Source organism: Lytechinus variegatus, chromosome 14, assembly GCF_018143015.1.
Source record: "Lytechinus variegatus isolate NC3 chromosome 14, Lvar_3.0, whole genome shotgun sequence".
Lineage (NCBI taxonomy): Eukaryota > Metazoa > Echinodermata > Echinoidea > Temnopleuroida > Toxopneustidae > Lytechinus > Lytechinus variegatus.
Genome location: NC_054753.1, coordinates 29,611,852 through 29,631,666, shown reverse-complemented (window position 1 = coordinate 29,631,666; position 19,815 = coordinate 29,611,852). Strand labels below are relative to the sequence as shown.

General features: G+C 38.0%; 1 protein-coding gene across 2 annotated transcripts; it reads left to right on the top strand.

Moving 5' to 3' along the window:
* The first annotated feature begins 1,810 nt into the window (after window positions 1–1,810).
* On the top strand, window positions 1,811–18,107 carry LOC121427648 (nucleolin-like). 2 transcript variants are annotated; one of them, XM_041624154.1, is made up of 13 exons: window positions 1,811–1,943; window positions 5,721–5,749; window positions 6,118–6,163; window positions 6,539–7,298; window positions 7,704–7,793; window positions 8,751–8,874; window positions 10,137–10,297; window positions 11,628–11,763; window positions 12,501–12,709; window positions 13,108–13,237; window positions 14,338–14,465; window positions 14,973–15,110; window positions 16,398–18,107. In XM_041624154.1, the coding sequence occupies exons 1-13, from the start codon at window positions 1,911–1,913 to the stop codon at window positions 16,466–16,468; spliced, it is 2,055 nt and encodes a 684-aa protein (XP_041480088.1). In that variant the 5' UTR covers window positions 1,811–1,910; the 3' UTR covers window positions 16,469–18,107. The 2 variants fall into 2 exon arrangements, with proteins under 2 accessions (XP_041480088.1, XP_041480089.1); XM_041624155.1 differs by having other exon boundaries at window positions 1,813–1,943; window positions 8,751–8,868.
* The last annotated feature ends 1,708 nt before the right edge of the window (window positions 18,108–19,815 follow it).

The following is a 19,815-nucleotide window of genomic DNA, read 5'->3' as shown; positions in this document are numbered from 1 at the left end:
AAATGTTTGATTTGAATTAATGAAAAAAAAATCATACAAGCATAACAAATTTCATCCAAGTGGGATGTAAGATAGGAGAGTAATGGCATTTTAAACGCTTATATTTCACAAAACAATTGTTTGCATGCCTCGGTTTTGCAAAAGAGAGAATCGATGATGTCCCTCACTCACTATTTCTTTTGATTTTTATTTTTGGAATTATACAACACTTTAATTTTTACAGATTTGGCAGTAATGACCAACTTGACTGAACCACAAGTCCACATCCGTCAAAAAATTTGACAAGCAAAAAAAAGGTTTTCAATTAAGCTCATCGGGGAGGGGGGAGGGCAATATAGGTCTTCAAGCTTGTCAGGGGGGGGCAAAAAAATGTCTTTCAAGCTCGTCAGGGGGGCAGGGATACGTCCTTTGCATGAGTTGTGGCTCGTCGGGGGGGGGGGCAGACTGCCCCCCTCCCCTGTAAGTACGCTAATGGCACTGCAAATGTATTTTAGAAGAAATAAACCAAGTTCAAGTAGGCCTACCCCATCTTCAACCCCCCACAACAATATGTTTGCTCAGGGTTGGGGTATACAGAGTTGCTAATTTTCCGGATTTTTCCGGAATTCCGGATTTTTTCCTTTGCTGAAAAATATTCCGGGAAAAAAAATCGATTGTCAAAGTGAAATCCGTAAAAATTTCCCCTCCAAATCTTGTCACGGAGTTCGCTACGGAGAGCGCAATTTCAATTTTGGATGGCCAATTTGCGCAGACGGAAAATTATTAGCGTTTTGCGCAGCATGAAGTTTAGCTGGTACGGTACGCGCGAGCAATACATTGTAGCAGTTGCAAACGCCGCTGTATACCCTGCAGGGATACGGGTGTCAGCGCTATCCCAGTCGGGCGATCGCCCGGTAGAACCGCTCGAAGCACGGCCCGGTGTGGCTGCAATTGCCTGCTGCTGCGTGAGTGATAGGTTGTCTGCCGCGGGATTTCAGCTGAAAACCTATTTGCTACCATGAAATATGTGTTCTCTGGTGCGTATTCATCAATTCATATGTGTGAACTATCCATCATTTTGATAGAAATTGTGATATATGGATTTTCAATAGTATAGGATTGTCTTGTTGATGAGTACAGTGAGTGAAAAAGGGCACCCCAGCTGCTACATACACCCGTCCCGAGTCGCACCCATTGGCCGCAGCATATTAACCCGCAGCAGGTTAACCCGTACCGTAATGAGTAGGCCCTACGGGTTACATGATTTTTTTTTTTGAGCACCTTTCTTGCCTATGATATGAAGTTTATTATGTCATTAATTATTTGTTATGTACTACTGTAGATTAATGATTTCAGCCCTCTAAAGAATAAGAAAACGTTCCAGCTTCAGGGGGCTTCGCCCTTGACCCCGCCAGGGGCCCTGGGCGGGCCCCTGGACCCCGGCCTGGGTTTTCAGGATTTTTTTGAGCTATCAGTTAGCATCTCTGGGTATAGGTCATGTAGGCCTATATATGAGGGTGGCATTGTCGGATCAAATTCCTTCAGTGCTGCATGGCTTTCAACTTACATACATTCTATTTGCAAAGCAAGCACATATAGGTGAGTCTCGCATGCAGAAGGGGCTGCAAAATTGGAGGTGGGGCAGCCCATGTAAGAATTAAGAGAGGATGCAAATTTTAGGACGGGCTTATTATTGATTTGCCCCCCCCCCCCCCTTCATAAAACATTGGCATTGTTCCATTACGCTGCCATGCCTAATGCATGGTGCATGCATAGAGCTAGAGAGTACGACGACATGTTTCGCGCGCCGTATACGCACTAGCACTGTGTACGTACGCGTCGCGCATTAGTCGGCCATTTAAACATCACGTGGACTCGTAGAAGACGACTTTGCTTTATCTTGCTCGAAAGAAACACTTAATTTAATCAAAATGGGAACCAACAAAGTTCAAAAGAAGAATAAGGTACGTTCATTAATCATGATTATCATAAGTAAGGTTTGAAAACTGTGTTTTTATTGTCATGCTGTTCCCTGTTAACAGTTTCAAATTTTCGTTTTCACGGCATGTTGCAATTGCAAAATGAGTGGAGTGCGTGAACTGGCCATGCAATGGCGATTGTGTGTGCAGCAGCAGAAAGCAACACGCGGTCTGTGACTGTGCTTGGGCATGGGCCGGCTACGGCCACGTGGTGAAGCCGGTGGTGTGGAATTGTGATTGTGAATGGTTTTGAAATCTTACTGAGACTGAGTGTCAGACAACTTAATTATTCTTATGCTGTGCTTTATGTATTGAAGTTCTTAAATAGATTTATCAATCATATGATTTTATTATTTAGGGCCTACTTCATCCATTTTTTGTCTTTTTTGGTGGGGGGGGGGGGTGCCCAAATTTGAGTTATATTAATCTACTATGACTATGAGTAATGATTATGACGTGTCTGAACATTATTCATTAGACTCAGTTGACATGGTTTCAGAAATATTGAATTTCATACATTAAATTCATGGAATATCTCAAATAAAATGCAGCCTTACTTGACAAAAGCCCTGAAACTTTTTCAAAGTGAATTGTTACGGAGACATGGGGCACCATGCAATTGTTTGTTTAATCTAAAAATGACTGACCTCAATTTTTCCAAGGAAATCGTATTTCTCTCAAATTTGTGTCTCTCCCTGGGTGCCGCTTCCATTGATTGACAAGTGAATACCGTGCGCAACCATGGGTAGCCAGGAGGCTTTGTAATTGTAGAGAGTAAAAATCATTTACTAACGTAACTTACTCTCGTACGAAGCCAGGGCAAAGCCTGAAACGAGATTTCTACTTTCTCTCTATAATATCTAGCCCTAAATCATGTACATGGGATACAACTTCATTTCCGACATTTCTATGCTATGGATTTTATTTTTAGACAAGAATTCATTAAAAAAATGACAGAAATATCATGAAAAGAAGGAAGAGACTTGCCTGATGTTCTTCACCCACGATACGGTCATTTTTTAAATGAATTCTTGTCTAAAAATAAAATCCATAGCATAGAAATTTAAAAAATGATAGAAATATCATGAAAAGAAGGAAGAGACTTGCCTGATGTTTACGCCGCCATCTTGTTTTCTATTGTTCTTCACCCACGATACGGTCATTTTTTAAATGAATTCTTGTCTAAAAATAAAATCCATAGCATAGAAATGTCGGAAATGAAGTTGTATCCCATGTACATGATTTAGGGCTAGATCTTTTTGAGAGAAAGTAGAAATCTCGGGGGCGAAAGTTTCAGGTTTTGGCTGCCTACACGCACATGTATAGAATAGAAGCCCTGGCTTCGTATGAGAGTAAGTTTTGTTAGTAAATGATTTTTACTCTCTACAAGCCTCCTGGCTAACCATGGGGTCTCGAAAAGCACCCTAAACACGTTTTTTTTCATATTCTGAAAATGCACCCCTTAACAAGTATTGGCGTCTGAAACCCTACCCTTAACAAGTATTGGCAACAAGACGATACTCTTGGTAAGGTGTATTGTTTCAGGTACCCTGAGGTCAGGCATTGTTACCGGTCTTTCGGTCGTCGGCTTTACCTTATTTGGTTTAGTACGACCCCACCTTCTACACCTCGCGCAAATCGGACTCTAAACACGAAGTGTTGGGACCAAAAGGACATCCTTTATAAAACATTTTTAATTTTGTTTTGTCATCCCCGCAAATTCGACCCTTAACACGTAATTTTCCTAGCGAAATAGATACCCTTTTTTCATTATTTTTGTGTTTTTGACACCCTTATCACGTTACGTATGTAACGTGCCCTATCGTGAAAAAGACATCCTTTTTACGTGGTTTTTTGGTCGCGCATGGTATCCACTCGCCAATGTAAGTGCCCCCCCCCGGATTACCCTTTAATCATCCTAACTTGAAATTTATTCTTCTACAGACTATTAGCTGTACATGTACACCAACGTGGCCTTGATCTGGAGGATTGCTGCTCTTCATTAATCTTTGTCCCAGTTTTTGCATCTTGCGTGGTGCAAATTGTCTAGATATGTTGACTTGATAAATTTACTGAAGACTTAGCGAAGTCTTCTACATGAATGTATGATATGATTGTGGCTAGATTGGGTCTTGCGTGATCCAATTGTGTTTCGGTACAATATGTTGGAAAGGAAAGGTCTAGCGTGGCCTGCTATATGAAATTAACATGTGGCTGGTTTGTGGGTCTTGCGTGGCCCAAAAGTTGGTTGCCAGAGTGTAAGTGATAGGGTACCTCCAGTGGTAGCTGGAAAATGGTATTGGAAGTGACCGATGGTCTTGCGTGGCCATGGTCAATGAACATGTTATGAAGGGTCTTGCGTGGCCCTTGATCTAGGTATCATGTAGGTAATCCGAGACAACAGGTCTTGCGTGGCCTGTGTGTTTGTAGTACGGGTCTTGCGTGGCCCCAAGTTGAATAACTTCCTACGAATAGTGGGAGGTAGTACCAAATCTGCATGGTTGGTGGAGAGTCTGTGGATAAACTGGTTGTGACAATGGTACCAAGGCCCGGCTTCAGGCTTTCTTAATGGATGACTGACTTGGCTCGCCCTTCCTACCAATTTCCAGACAGACCAGTTCCACTCTCGCCCTCCATCATGTTTAAGTGGTAAGGTACTTGTAGTTGTAGTTTGTACAATTACATGTAGTTGCGATGCATATCTGATATGAAGTTTTGGTAAATGATCATCCCAAAAGTCCATTACTTTTCCAATTCTTTGCTAATGCCACATTATATGAAATCCCTAAAACTTTTCTGATGGGATGGCAATAAAATATAAGTTGATGAAATTTGTGTTCTACATGAAAATTTTGAATCATACACATAGGATCTTTGTCTAGTTTTAGTTTTTTGTAAAATCAATAAACATGAAATACATGGAAATGCTCAGAGAGCTTCTTTAGAGGGTAAAAAAACATGGTAAAAACTCTGAAAATGCAAGTTTTCAAGTTTTTGGAGGGCAACACTGTCATTACAGAGAGAAGGCACTTTATATAAAAAAATATTGAATGTTCTTTACTACATTTTCATAAGATTGGAATGACAGATGATACTGGAGTATAATTTACACTTTTGACCTTTTACCAAAGCTGCAGGGGCCCATTGCAGAGAGAGTTGCAATCAATCGCAACTCTAAAAATCATGCACGACTTGATTTTCAACTAATCAACAGCACGCATTTGGGACTTGCGATTGATTTTTTTTACTTGCGTTTAAACCCAACTCTTTCTGCAACGGACCACAGATGGGCTTAAGATGTACTATGTGTATGGTGTTGATGTCATTTTGCAAGTCACTCATACTGTGGCAAATATTCCAATATACTAGAAATTTGCATGCAAAAAGTGAAAATCTGTTACAATCTTTGGCAATGAAAAAAAAATCCACATTTCAATTTAAATTATGAACAAAAATAATATTTTTGTATTGATGGATCAACAAATCTTGCTCATATTGTTTTGATATTTTGATATTTTTTGTTTGTTTTCTTGAAAATTTGTCCTTTGTTTGAAAAATGACAAGTGTGTAGAACATTTAATAGTAGACATTCTCAATTGTGTACCATTATCAGAATTTTGTACAGTCATAAAGACTACATGTATCTTGCCTAAAAGTTTGATGATTTTCCCATTTTCGAGTCATGTGAATTTTCATATTGCAGTATTCATGCACATTGTGGATAAACTGTACTCATAATATATCTTTTATTTGATTTTGCAGGGAGTCAAGGCTGTCGAACAGAAAGAAAAGTAAGTTTATTTTTAATAGAAAAAATGGTCACAAGTAATGTAGGCCTATAAACTGATACCTGTAAAAGTTTGAAGGGAATGATGATTCTGCCTTTTATCTATAAATTGGTTTAATTGTGGCATCCTTGTTTGCAATGCATATGTTGCAAAAAAAAAATCATTGGTTTGCTATCCATTAATGACTTCATGTAGTACCATGCATAAACGTGAGTGCTACATGTACAAAGTACAAGCTATATATGCCAATATATTTTTCTATTCTCTTTGAAATAAATCGACATAAGACAGCATCCATCCAACTAATACTTCTATTGAAACTTCTTAATCTCATTGTATTTTTTAAAAAATCATTTACAATTGTTTTACAGGTCCGGCAAGGGAAAGAAGTACAATAAAGTTCCGCCTCCAAAACCAGTAAGTTATTTCTAAAGATACTAGTGAAACCAAGGATGATTGTCACTATATCAATGTTGCTCTAGATCTGGTACACGATTAAACTAAACTTTGTGTGAAATTATGAAATCTAAGCTAAATAACGAATGCACTGTAGATTGCCAACACAGATAAGCACATGTGGGACATTTAGCTTGAATTTCATGCTTGTTTTGCCAATTTGTCAGCAATTAAGGAAGTTATTTCAGAATCCAATGGCACATCTGGTATTTATACATAGTGACACCTGGGTGTTCATTTGACTGGATTCTGTGTAAACTCATTTTGAAATTTGAAGTCATTCCCACAACTTGCATGAATGTATCTTAACACCTTATTTATCAATCTCTTGTAAAGGTTGAAGAAGAGAGCGAGAGTGAAGAGTCCTCAGAAGAAGAGGTTGAAGTACCTGTCAAGAAGGGAGTAAAGAAGGCAACCCCTAAGAAGGTTGTGAAGCCTCAGGAAGACAGTGATGACGACAGCGATGACGACGATGACAGCTCAGAAGAGGAAGAGCCTGCCAAGCCAGCACCAAAGCCTGCCAAGAAGACTCCAGTGAAAGCCACCAAGACACCTCCACCTGCAGAAGAAAGTAGCGATGAAGACGATAGCAGCGAGGAGGAGGAGGAACCTGCTAAGCCAGCCCCAAAGCCTGCTGCCAAGAAGGCTCCAGTAAAAGCTGCCAAACCAGCTCCAGCAGAGGACAGTGACGACGATGAGGACAGCAGCGAGGAAGAAAGTGATGATGAAGAGGAAGAGAAGCCCAAAGCCAAGACGCCTGTGAAACAAGCCACGAAGCCTGCTCCCAAGAAGGTGGTAGCTCAGGAGGACAGTGACGACAGCGAAGAGGATAGTGATGATGATGACAGTGAAGAGGAGATGGAAACTCAACCAACCAAAGCTAAGGCACCAGTCAAAGCAGCGGCCAAGGCACCAGCTAAGGCCAAGCCAGCTCCGGCAGAGGAGGAAAGCAGCGATGACGAAGATGACAGTGACGAAGAAGAAGAAATGGAAGTAGCGCAAGCTAAGACTGCAGTGAAAAGGAAGAAGACAGAAGAAAGTAGTGATGAAGATGATGACGACGATGATGAAGAGGATAGCGACGAGGAGGAAGAGGGTAACTTGACGGGTTTTAATTTGTAAAGATGCTTGATAATACTTATAATTTTGCAATCTCAAATTTGCTATGACTTTTACATTATAGTAAATCAAGATAAAAAAATTCTGGTTTGAAAGTATTAGAATCGAAACTTTTAACTCCTACTTTTATGGGAAGTTTGTTTTGGAATGAATACTATTGTGAGTCGTGTCGGGAGTCGGATGTTAGATTATCAAAGTGACTTAGTTTTTTCTGAACGTTATGAACATCATTACATGACATATATTTTATTAATTATTGCTAAGTAGCCTTTGATGAAAATTTGATTTCAAAATGTGCAGTCTTGCCATGTTTTAGAAATTACGTAAAAGAAACATTGATTTTCATGATTTAAGGAAAATACAACTTTTTCATTGATTTCAGACGAGCCTCCAACAAAGAAGGTCAAGACACCAGCTGGAGCCAAGAAAGCCAAAGTCAACGGTGCTTCTACCCCAGCACCTGCTACCGATAGTAAGTTCTTGTAGCATTTGTTTTTCTGTTGCCTGTTTTCACCATTCACCTTTTCTCTCATTCCTCTTTGATGGTGAAATTGATTTGCAGTTCAAGTATGATTTGCTCCTTGCACTGTTCAATCTGAAACTTTTTTGCTGGTTTGATTTTGGTTAATTTCACCTGTCATATTTTGTCAATTCTTTTCCAGTATGGTCATTTCTCTGCAGGTAAACAAAAGGGAAGTGATTGATATAAAGTTATGCAGCTGAATAGGTTGCAAATTTTCAAATCGTACATGTAGACTTCATTATTCTATCATTACAACCCTCTTGATATGAATCAGCTTTAAAAGAAAATTGGAGCTAGTTTCCATTTGCACTTAGTGTGACATGTATGAGTTGTGTTGTTCATTGTTGATGCAATGTCTTGGTTGTATATATATATATACTGAACAATATTCATTCTTGGATCATGGATTGGGGTTATCATCTGTACCATATAATCGAGGCTCTTTTGCTTATTGAAATTCATACGTGTAGGCTTTAACATGCCTGGACGATTTAGCCAGTGTATGCCGATTTCCTTATGTCGATAGTTAAACAGATTTATTTCTTGAAATAGAAGTAGATGCTAAAATATCTTTCTACATGTAAACTGGGATACTGAATCTTAAGATGTGACAGCCCTTTGCGAGGGCCATTCGTAAAGTTTCGGGGATAAATCATCTTTTACCCCCCCCCCCCCCCCCAGATTAATATATCATCCCTCTGTAACATATGGATTGTTGATTTTCATTACATTACAGGGAATAATTTTCCTGGTATCGCATCACTATTTACTCCATATTTTTGAAAGACTGCTATGAATACAGTCTCTTGTATAGCATTTTTTACATAGTACTGTACTTTACTTTAGTTGAGAGCTTTTCTCCTAATGACCAAAAATGCTATTTTTATTCCCTGCATTATCTTTCAGGTGCAATCAGTGTATTCATTGCCAACGTGGATCCAGACACTACCGAAGAGCAGATCCAAGAATTCTTTGAAGAGAATGACGTCAGCTGCTTCAACGCACGCATGGTCAAGAGCAGAAAGTACATGTACAATTCATTCATTTTCTTCTCTCCACTTTACCAGACTTTGTTTTCTAATCCCAAATTTTCAGTGTCAAAGATTACGACTCTGCTTTTACTGTAGTTGCCAAAGATAATGATTACCTTGTTGCTGCCCCAAAACTATGGAATAGCCTGAAAATTGATATAAGAAGCTCTCCATCCTTGACTCTCTCCAAATCAAAATTAAAAACATATCTCTTTAGTTAAAGGTATTGTTTAACTTTGTGAGCAGCCGATTTAAAAAATTCTCAAACCAAGATGAAACATGTGTACAAGTGCATGTATTAGAACTAATAAACCCTGAAAACAACCATTATTGAGAATAAAAAGCTAAAACTACAAGGCAAACCCCGATTTTGTAAATAGGCGTCTTATAGACACCTAAATAGTACACATAAGTGTATGGGATGAAATTAAGATGGTGTTTCCGGTCACTTTATATTTCAATTTTTGAAGCACTAAATAATCATTTTCGAACGCAATTTTTTCTGGGCTTCATTTTTGTAACATATCACAAACACAGGTGACAAGTGTGACCTTCTAGCTCAGATTTTTTAAAAGTCAAACCAATGTTAACCAATCACTTTAAGAAAATTATGCTGTGTAGACATAAGTAAAAAGAGCTCTGAACAAGCACAGCTGACTATATCCATGTAAAAGTTACACTATACAAATTAATGTTTATTATTATGTTTAATTATGAAAGTCAAATTTCTTCCCCTTTCATATGTTAAAATTCAACTTCTACCTGTATGACTTCAAGAATAATAGAAGAGTGGGGTTTTAGTGGATATCTTCAAACTAGAAAAATTGACTTTAGTGGGTTTCGTGTATACAAATTTGCTATTGACCAAGGATTTTTTTTTCAGTAATATAATTGTTCATCTAGGTCTGTAAAGTTGTGCCTCTAAGCGGTATAGACCAGCCCATAATATCAATGTAATTGAGAGCAGAATTTTTCCTACAATTGTACCAAGCAGTCCACTTGGTCTTTGGGGACCACTTTTCATTTCCCTGTACGTGTATTGGTTGCAATGTTCAATGATGACTGATCTAAAGACTAGATAGATTCCTTGGAATCTTGTGTTGATTTAGAATCGAGGCATTTGTCTGAGAACGTAAAGATGATCTCGCAGGCATCCTTACATTTCGATAGGAAATGAATTGATGAAAAACACCAAAATACGTCATTTTGATCCAGCCCTCAGAGATTTTACTGTAATATTCACATTCTTACATTTTTTCAGGTTTGCGTACGTAGATGTGTCTACTGAAGAAGAGTTGAACAAGGCTCTGGAGCTTAGCGGGTCGGAGTTGAACGGTAGTAACGTCAGGTTAGAACGTGGCCGAAGTATGGATAAAAAACAAAATGACAGAACACCAGGCGGCACACCGGGCGGAGGATCAAGTAAGAGTAAAATGCCATTTTCACTCGTGCATTATCATTATGTTGCTTGTTTGTTTATATTCTCTGTTGATTTGCGATCATATGTTCTTTTGTACGTTCTGTTGTAAAAGCATTTATAAGGCACAGACTATCTAGTTGCCTATTCAATGGCGCACTATATAGTAATCCGGCTATAGCACCAGCTACTAAAGGCGCTTGGTGCATTTAACCCTTCTTAATCTGGGGAGGGGGGTCAATTTGACATGTATAGCTGCTAATTTAGAGTCAAAGATCAACTTTACAGATTGATGTCCTCTTTTAAAAGCTGGTTCCTGCTCTAAATGAGTGACTAGAGAAACAGAGAATTAGAAATGTGATTCTGATATTCATGTGGTGGAGATTGAATTTGGTTTTAATTCGTTATCAATTTTTTTTTCTTCTTTTTTTTATGTGGAGAACATATTTACACCAGTTTGGGGGCATTTTGTTTTCTGGGTTTATGTTTTTATATCTCATTGAAATTGAAGTAATATAGTCAAATTATAAATGTAATTAAAACACAATCGAGTACAATTTCTAAATTATGAGTAATAGCAGTTACGTAATAAACCCTTCAAATAAGGCATGTCTGTAGCTTGTTCACTACTTGCATGTAAGACCGAAGGGGATATAAATGGACCGGATCCACTTGTACATGATTATTATTGTCATGTGCTCACTAAGCTGGCCCAACAGTTTCATCATACTCTGTATTAATATCCTAAGACCATTTTAACAACAAGGAATTGTTTCATTAGAAATAGAAGTTAAATATTTACCCTTGCTGTAGATTTAGAATGAGTAAATTTTGTTAAATGTAATTCTGTGAAACAATGGAATTCTTGCTAATCAGTGAGCAAATTGAAGATTGTCAACACAGACAAGCACATGTGGGAACTTGCATTATTATTGCTGAAAAAAGATCCTTCAGCTGACAGGAGTGTAATGCTTATATTGCCAATTTCTTGGTAATTTCACATGTGTCAAAGGCAGTTAAGTCTGTAGTCGTTAACAAGCACTCATGCCTCACGACCATTTATGGTTTGACAGTCATCCACAGTGACTAATGGGGTGTTGTAAGAAACTTGCGATCAATTGCAAGTTTATTTTTGGTGCCTAAATCAATCACATCTCTTTTAATTGTAATTCTGTGATTGATTGCTGAACTGCTTCATGTATGAAGAAGTGTAATCTGATCTGGTACAGCTAAAATTGATCTATTCATTGTAAAATCACAACAAAATATTTGCGTTTGATTGCAAATATTTTCTTGCAACACCCCCTTAATCATATTTCTCTCTTTTTTTTTCAGGGAGAAGTGACGGGTCTGACGACAGGACATTGTTTGCCAAGGGACTTAGTTACAGCACGACTAGCGAGACTCTGATAGAGACCTTTGGGTGCAAGGATGCCAGGATCCCTCTGAATGACCAAGGAAGACCAAAGGGGTGAGAACTTAAGGTTTAGATTCACTTGGTCTACTATCAAATTGGCCCAATTGCGACTTGGTCTAAACTCAATGTTGTAGGGGGGGTGTGCACCCCCCCCCCCTCCCCCCGAGGCAGAGGAGATCCAACACTAGCAAGCAAAAAGAAATTTGTTACCCCCTTCTGCTTTCAACAGCCAATTTAACAAACTTTAGTTCCACCTCCCCAATCACTGAAGTTCCAACTCCCAAGGATGTGCACCCCCATGCCCTTGACACTCCATCTACTACCTAGTCTAATTCTATGCAGTCTTACTGCACAGGTGGTCATTTTTCCACTCTTGTCTACATCTTACTATATTTGTTTACACTGGAAAATTGAAATTTGGTTTGTAAATGGTTCGTCTAACACTAAAGACTAAATGGTGTTAGACCAAAGAATTGGATCTCTTTCACTAGGAATAAGATCAAAATGGTTGATGGACTAAACAGCAAAGAGACCAAATGGTTTGTAGATGAAATTAGATAATCTTTCTTGGTTCCTTGTAGGAGTCAAAAATTATGTAATCATATTTTCTGTAACCCGTGCTCATTTTAGATTTTCCTTGATTTTGAGACTAAAGTGGAAGTTGATGAGGCTATCAAGAAACCTCAAGGGGTAAAACTTGTGTTTTACTTTAAAACTTTGTTAAAATTTTTATTTCGTTATTGTGTAAACTAAAGATTTTTTGTAACCTGTTATTCTGGACCCTACTTCAGATTTGCCTTCCTTGAGTTTGAGACTGAAGGAGAAGCAGATGAGGCAATCAAGCAACACCAAGGAGTTGAGCTTGACGGCTGGTCCCTGATCCTGGACTTCTGCGGTTCCAAGAGGAAAAACTTTGCTTCCCCTGGTGGTCGAGGAGGAGGACGAGGTGGTGGTGGACGAGGAGGACGTGGTGGTCGTGGAGGCGGTAGAGATGGTGGAGGTGAGTAAGATTACCTAAATTAATTTTGATCGACTTCTTGTTCAATATCTAGTGTCCAGTGGCAGATGCACTGAAGAAAAAAGCTTAATCCAAAAACCCCATAAAAAATTCTTTCATCACTTTTGTTCAGACATGGCCTTCTGATAGTAAAATGATAGAAATTATTTATTTCTTATTGCATTTGACTCTTTCAAATCATGTTTTATATATCTTAAAATACAAAGTTTTTTTTCCATAGCCAAGATAAAAACAATTTTGATTATAAAAATACTTTTATGTATAGTCATTGCCAATCATATGAAATAGGAGCTTGATTATCAGTCATAATACTGCATTCATCTGCACGTTTGTTTATAAACTTAAATAGGAGCTTGATTATCTTTGTCTATCCTTATCAGACACCTCCAACAGCAAGACATTATTTGTGAAGAACATCTCATCTGATGCAACCGAGGACTCCATTGCCAGTACACTAGGTGCGGTTGCTGTCCGAATTCCTCGAGATAGGGACACCAATGAACTAAAAGGGTAAATATTGCTCCTCGTCGTTGATCTTTTTAATTGCACCCACCCTTCAAATAAGGCATGTCTGTAGCTTGTTCACTACTTGCATGTAAGACCGAAGGGGATATGAATGGACCGGATCCACTTGTACATGATTATTATTGTCATGTGCTCACTAAGCTGGCCCAACATTTGTAAGGAGGCGATACTTGCATTTTTTTTTTTTTTGCCATTGCCTGGAAAGGTAATGGAGACCTGGGGCCCCTTTAATGAACCGTTGTAACTTTGCCATTATGGCAACTAACAGGGCTCAGCAGCCATTCAAAATCAAGGTTACATTTATAGTTGCCATCATGGCAAATTTACAACAGTTGTAACTCTATGTAATGGGGTCCTTTGGCCAATTTTAATTTTGCATAGTTACAATAACAATTGAAAGCTTCTAAAATGACTCAATTTAATTGGCTGAAATGTGTAGAAATTGTGCATTTATTATTATAGCAAGTCATTATAAAATGGGGGCCTGTCCCCCGCCCAACCTGTTTGCTCTATTTCCATCTCTAGGCGATATATTTTCCATTGTCTTACAGAGTGGTGGAGTGGTAAGACCTTATTCATGTTGTCTGTCTATTCATCCAATTAGAAAACAGATGTGCTCTTGCAAAATTCCTAAAAAACCTAGTTGCTTTTTTCAGTGTTAGTTACACTTGATGTAAGATTTTAGTGTGAGGTCATTTTTGTAAGGCCAAAGGTCAATCCAAAGGGGATTGAGAAGAATTCAATAAAAGTTCAGTCACGGGTCTCAGAATCGGAGATATGTTACTATGTAATAAAATTATTGTTAAACAGTTTGATTTTATGTAGTCTTTGGCTGAGTGGAGTTCATATGATCAAAATACCTTGGTTTTCTTGGAAGGGTTGATAAGGAGGTCAAAGGTCCCAAGATCACACTCCTACCTAATCCTACTATGGCAAAGGCAAGAATCTTTGTGATCAAGAATTCATCCAATTTGTCTATAGCAGTTTGACTACAGTAATTCTCCTTACAGTGCAGTAAAACATTTGCAGAGATGCATCATCTATGAACAACATTTCTCAAAGCATGTATGTAAATTTCATTTCAGGTATGCGTACGCTGACTTCGATGACCACGGTGGAGCCCAGTCTGCTATAGATAGTTACCAAGGTCAAGATGGCTTGTTCCTAGACTTTGCCAAAGAGAGGGGTAGCCCTGGATTTAGAGGCGGACGAGGTAAATAGTGGGAATATGAGCACTTGGCTAATTTTCCAAAACTAATTTCCAGCTCTTGTAGTAATCTTTCAGGGGCTGTTACAAGGTATTTTTTGAAAACTCATTGTAGAACCACTGTTGGCAAAGGGGCTCTCAGTGTCGATGAGACCCTTGTTTGTACCATTGGAGCAGAAATCATTTGATCAATATGTCAAGGCTCCAAACTAACTTTTTTTTCTTGGTGGCCCTAAAACTAATTAGAATCTAGCAAAACATTTGTAGCCAAACCGGGCCACCAAGTGTGAACTTTAATAGAATTTTGGTGGCCCGACTCTCAATTTAGGTTGCCCCGGGCCACTGCAAATATCGAGCCCTGAATGTGATTTTCATGCAGTCTCCTAAAACTTCCCAAATGTGACAATATACTTTGAATGTATATATGTAAATGTGTATTACGAGTCAAAAGCATGAATTTTTACTTCTGTGAATGCTTTTTATAAAACTGCATACATATATTTTCTTTTGCAGGTGGCTTTGGAGGTCGAGGTGGAGGACGTGGAGGTTTTGGTGGACGAGGTGGCGGCCGCGGTGGTGGCTTCGGTGGACGAGGCGGTGGTCGCGGAAGAGGAGGCTTCGGTGGCCGGGGAGGTGGACGAGGACGTGGAGGTAAGGGTTAATTTCACTATTTTATTCATTATCGTTGATCGTTGAGTTTTCTCCAATGTTCATGAGATTTTGCACAAGCAATCTTACTGAAGTTATCTAGGTCAAAGAAGTATTTCGGACTAAATTATGCATAGCGTGTGTTGTATAGAAACCAAGTTGTATCTCTATTGGTTTGAACATGTTTCTGTATTTCCTAAAGATTAGACGTATGTATAGTGGCTTGTATGTGATCCTGTTATGGAGAAATGAAAAAGGCATTTATTGAATGACTCGATAACTGTGTCATCATGGTATCTTGTCCATGCGACTATCATGTGGTGGGTGTCCAGGGCCCCATTTCACAAAGACGTGTTATAATAACAAGATGCCACACTTTCCATAACAAATTTACTCTCGGCCAATCAAATTGAATGATTTCAGTAACTTTTAACATTTGTTGAAATTTTGTTATCACTTTAAGTTTTATGAAACGGGCCCCTGAAACGGGCCCCAGATGTGGGGCACAAGCAGAGGCATAGATTTTCACTGCAGTAAATCCATCTAGAGCATGTAAAAAAAAATTTAATAGGCTAATGATGAAGATGTATATTGGTTGTATTGTTCAATGATGACTGATCTAAAGACTAGATAGATTCCTTGGAATCTTGTGTTGATTTAGAATCGAGGCATTTGTCTGAGAACCTTACATTGCATCTCACAGGTTACAGGGTTAACACTTGACCAAGTAAAACCAATGGTAAATTGCCAATTCATCTACAAAAGGCATTGTCCACTCACCACATGGTCTACTTTCATTTAGTCTAATGCCATTCCGTCCATCAACATTTCGTCTAACAATCATTTGGTCCAATCATCTCTTTGTCTGATCACCAGTTCATCTACCATTTTGTTTCTACCAGTTCGAATACCAATTTTCTTTTCATTTTGCCCAATCAAAATCGAGTCCAATTAGACCAAATGGTATATGGACTGAATCGCTATTAGACGAAATGTTGAAATTACAAAATGGCAATTAGACCATGTAGATAGTGGACGAACTGAAGGTAGACCAAATGATAATAGATGAGTTGGTAATTTGAAGAATTTTCATTAGACCAATCTCCAGTATAAGCTGCTGTCTTATGGTGTTAGAGTGGAAGTTCGGTACAGACCGTTGTCTGTTATTTTGCTACCGCACCAAAGGGGTTTTTTTAGACGTTCATTCAACTATGTTCCCTACATTATCTCATAAATTGCAATTGTTACGAAAGTTTCATATTTTTTTTCCAATTTCTTTCCCTTCTTCAGGTCTTGGCTTCCAGAAGAAAGACGGCATCAAGGAATTCCAAGGAAAGAAGAAGACATTTGGCGATGACTAGATATCCTTCCATAGCAAACATTAAAAGACTTGAAAAATCACTCTTCGAAGGATAAATTTCAACCTTCTAGTGACATGCCAAACTGGGCATATCTGCAGGTATAACATCAGCATTGAGATCATCATTTGATTTTTGCCTGCACCAGCTGGTATCAGGAATTGGCATGTGATTTGTCCACTTTTATGTAAATGGTATGATTGGAACCGTCATCACCCCCAAGTGTCATGCCAAAGTGGAGAGTGCAGCAGGTGGATTGCCAACATTTGAGATCATCATCAGATCTTTACCTGCTTTAGTTTTATATGAATCAATATATTACATCATTGATACAAATCCAGAAATGAATGAATTGTTTGTAGGATATATTCCTTTCCTTCAATGTCAAACAGAACATTGCAGATACAAAACCAACAGAACGGAAAAGGAAAAGGCTTGGAATTTAGTTTATTTTAACATCTTGTTCAATTTTTGATTGAATAAAATTATAAGAGTACTGCAGCTTGTTTATGAGCTGCATCTTCAATGGCTAGACCTTGTGGGACATTTTGTTGCCTCCGCCCATGGTAGATGGAGCCAGAAGAATTTTTTTTGTTCTGAAATTCAAAAAAAAATTGCATGGTGTTCCAACAATTCATTTATATTGGAGCAATTTCACAATTTTTGAATGAATTTCTCATTTGAATTTTTCTCTTTTAATTATTTTTTTTAATTGCACTTTGCAGCAATTGGACAGTCTTTGATCTCACTTGTCTCGTTAATGCAGTTTGTCTTGTAGATTTATTTTAAACTATATTTCAATGATTAAAGCACTGAGAAGGAGCCTCTTCAGCATTTTGCCTTTCACTGTAGGTAGTTTACAGTAGGAATGAACCAAAAGCAAGATAAAAGAAAACAAAACGAAAAAAATCCAAAGATTTTTCTGCTTGATTTTGCATAATTGCCTCGAGTGCACAATGAAAGAAAAAAAAATCACATGTGTTGCTCATTTTTAGTGCTATTCTTGAATATGTTGTATTAAGCACCTTTTAGTTATTGCTTTAACAATTATGTCAGGCTCTGCTTACTCACAGAATAATTTTAGAGAATGTGGGTTCCGTTTAATAAAACTTGTTATAATAACAAAATTGCAATACAGTTAAAAGCTACTGAAATCTTTCATTCTGATTGGTTAATAGGAAATTTGTTATAGAATTTGCGCATTTGTTATTATAACAAGCCTTTATGAAACGGAACCCTTATATATTTTTATTTTTCCAGAGTAGCCACTTCAGTTTTAGATTTGGTCACCCACTGGTCTTTTCCTAAGAATTATGATGAAAGAGTATACACAAGTCACTCCTTTTTAGTGCTAATAGAATGCATTATATTTTACCCTGGGAATACATTATTTCTTTTGTATCAGTAGATGAGTACATTGATATTTATTTCTCAAACTTTGTTTTATCAGAATGTGATAGCCTGTATATATCATAATGTTTGTATGTTCTACAACATATTTCATTACACATTCTTAATTCTCTTTACTTAAGTATATCACATTACAGTTTATTATTTTAAAAATGGAGAGAAATGCATCATTTGATATTTGATTATGTACAGTGATTTGATCCTCACACTGAGTAAATGAATTTGTAAAATATTTGATTTGTATGATTGATTTATTTGACATTTTTATGCGAGAGAGATGATTTGAACAGGGCTCTTGACAATTTCTATGTAGAGGCTTCTCTTTAATTTCCAGAAGGGAAATGTCACAGAATTTCTGTATTTTCATGAAAAAATTGGAAAATAATATATTTTGTAAATTAAGAAAATCATGTTGCTTAATTTTGGGTTGCATTTTTTTGGTTTTGAAAGTTGTGAGAGACTTGAAAGTAAAAAGTCAGCAAGTGATGCCGTAAACAAAATTTGGGCGGCGGATTTATTGCAAAAAATGATGGGGAGCTGAATCAGTCCTTCGCCCATCTTTTTAGGGCGGTTAACTGACAATTTTATTTTTTGTGAGGATGTGGGGCATGGATGTGACGAGAGTGCAGATGTATGTATATGTGTTTGAAAAGGGAAGTGTAGACGAAGGAAGAGAGAAAATAATACTCGATATTTATAACGTGCAAATCAAATGGCCCAAAGCGCTCACAATTTCAATTAACATATCTAAAAATCAGAATGATATATTATTATAATGAAGGCAATTGTCTAGAACGAGAGTTTTAACCCTATCTAGGCCGGGGGGGGCCTCGGAGGCCCCCCCCTCAACGTATCGCGCGATATTTTCGCCATGCGAAATTTTTTGACCGCGCCGCTCGGTGAGTTTTTACTTTCAAGTCTTGCGCAACGTTTGAGACCAATTTTGCGTCACCCGGGTATGTGGTTCCGAAATTACGCAACATTATGTAAGTGCATGTCAGACCGAAAATTGCTCAAAAACGTGATTTCGTGTACAAAGTCAATGCAAATTGTGTTTTCAACCAAATTTCATAAATGTATGATTATTTTTAGTTTTGCTAGTCTAAATGTATTAATTTTATGCTTTTTATGATCACAGAAGAGTTCCCAACAAATTTCATTGAAAAAAACAAAAGGTCAAAAACAAAGAAATACATAAGAAATTGCAAAAAACAATATAATACATAAGAAAATGATTTGATATCACAATTTTTTCATATACTCTTGCTTAGGACACCAAAAAGAGTTTCTATACCAAAAATTAGTACATTTGGAGCTTTATTTAGGGAGTTAGAGGAAAAAGTATGATTTCGCATACTAATTACGCATAAATTAGCATAATCACTTAATAGCGATTCGCATGAAATAAATTACTATACAATCTTGTAGATTATGTCCCAGGCAACCCGTGTGCCAATTTTCGGCGCGATCGCGTGGTCGACGGCCGAGATCTTAGGGGGGGGCCTGGGAGGCCCCCCCCCCCGGCCATAGGAACTCCCAAAATACCCCGGCCTAGATAGGGTTAAGGGACTTCTTAAAGGACTTGATTTTGGGGATTGTCTTATTGCGAGAGGGAGCTTGTTCCATTCCATTGAGGATGCAACGGTGAACGTTCTATCTCCAGTCTGTTTTCTTTTTGTTGGATATGTTAATTTAAGTGGGTCTTCAGAGGATCTAGTTCTACCAGGGACATGAATTTCTAAACAATCAGTATTTTGGGGCCTGGTTATAATAGAGTGATTTGTATACAAGATATGGAATCATGAGTACACCAATTATTCGCCTCTTTTCCATCCCCTTTATGTATTATTGCATGCCTTCTGGTCACATTCTACCTCCATTCAACTCCAAGAAAATGAAAAAGTACTAGGTAAATTGCCAATTCGTCCACTCATCACATG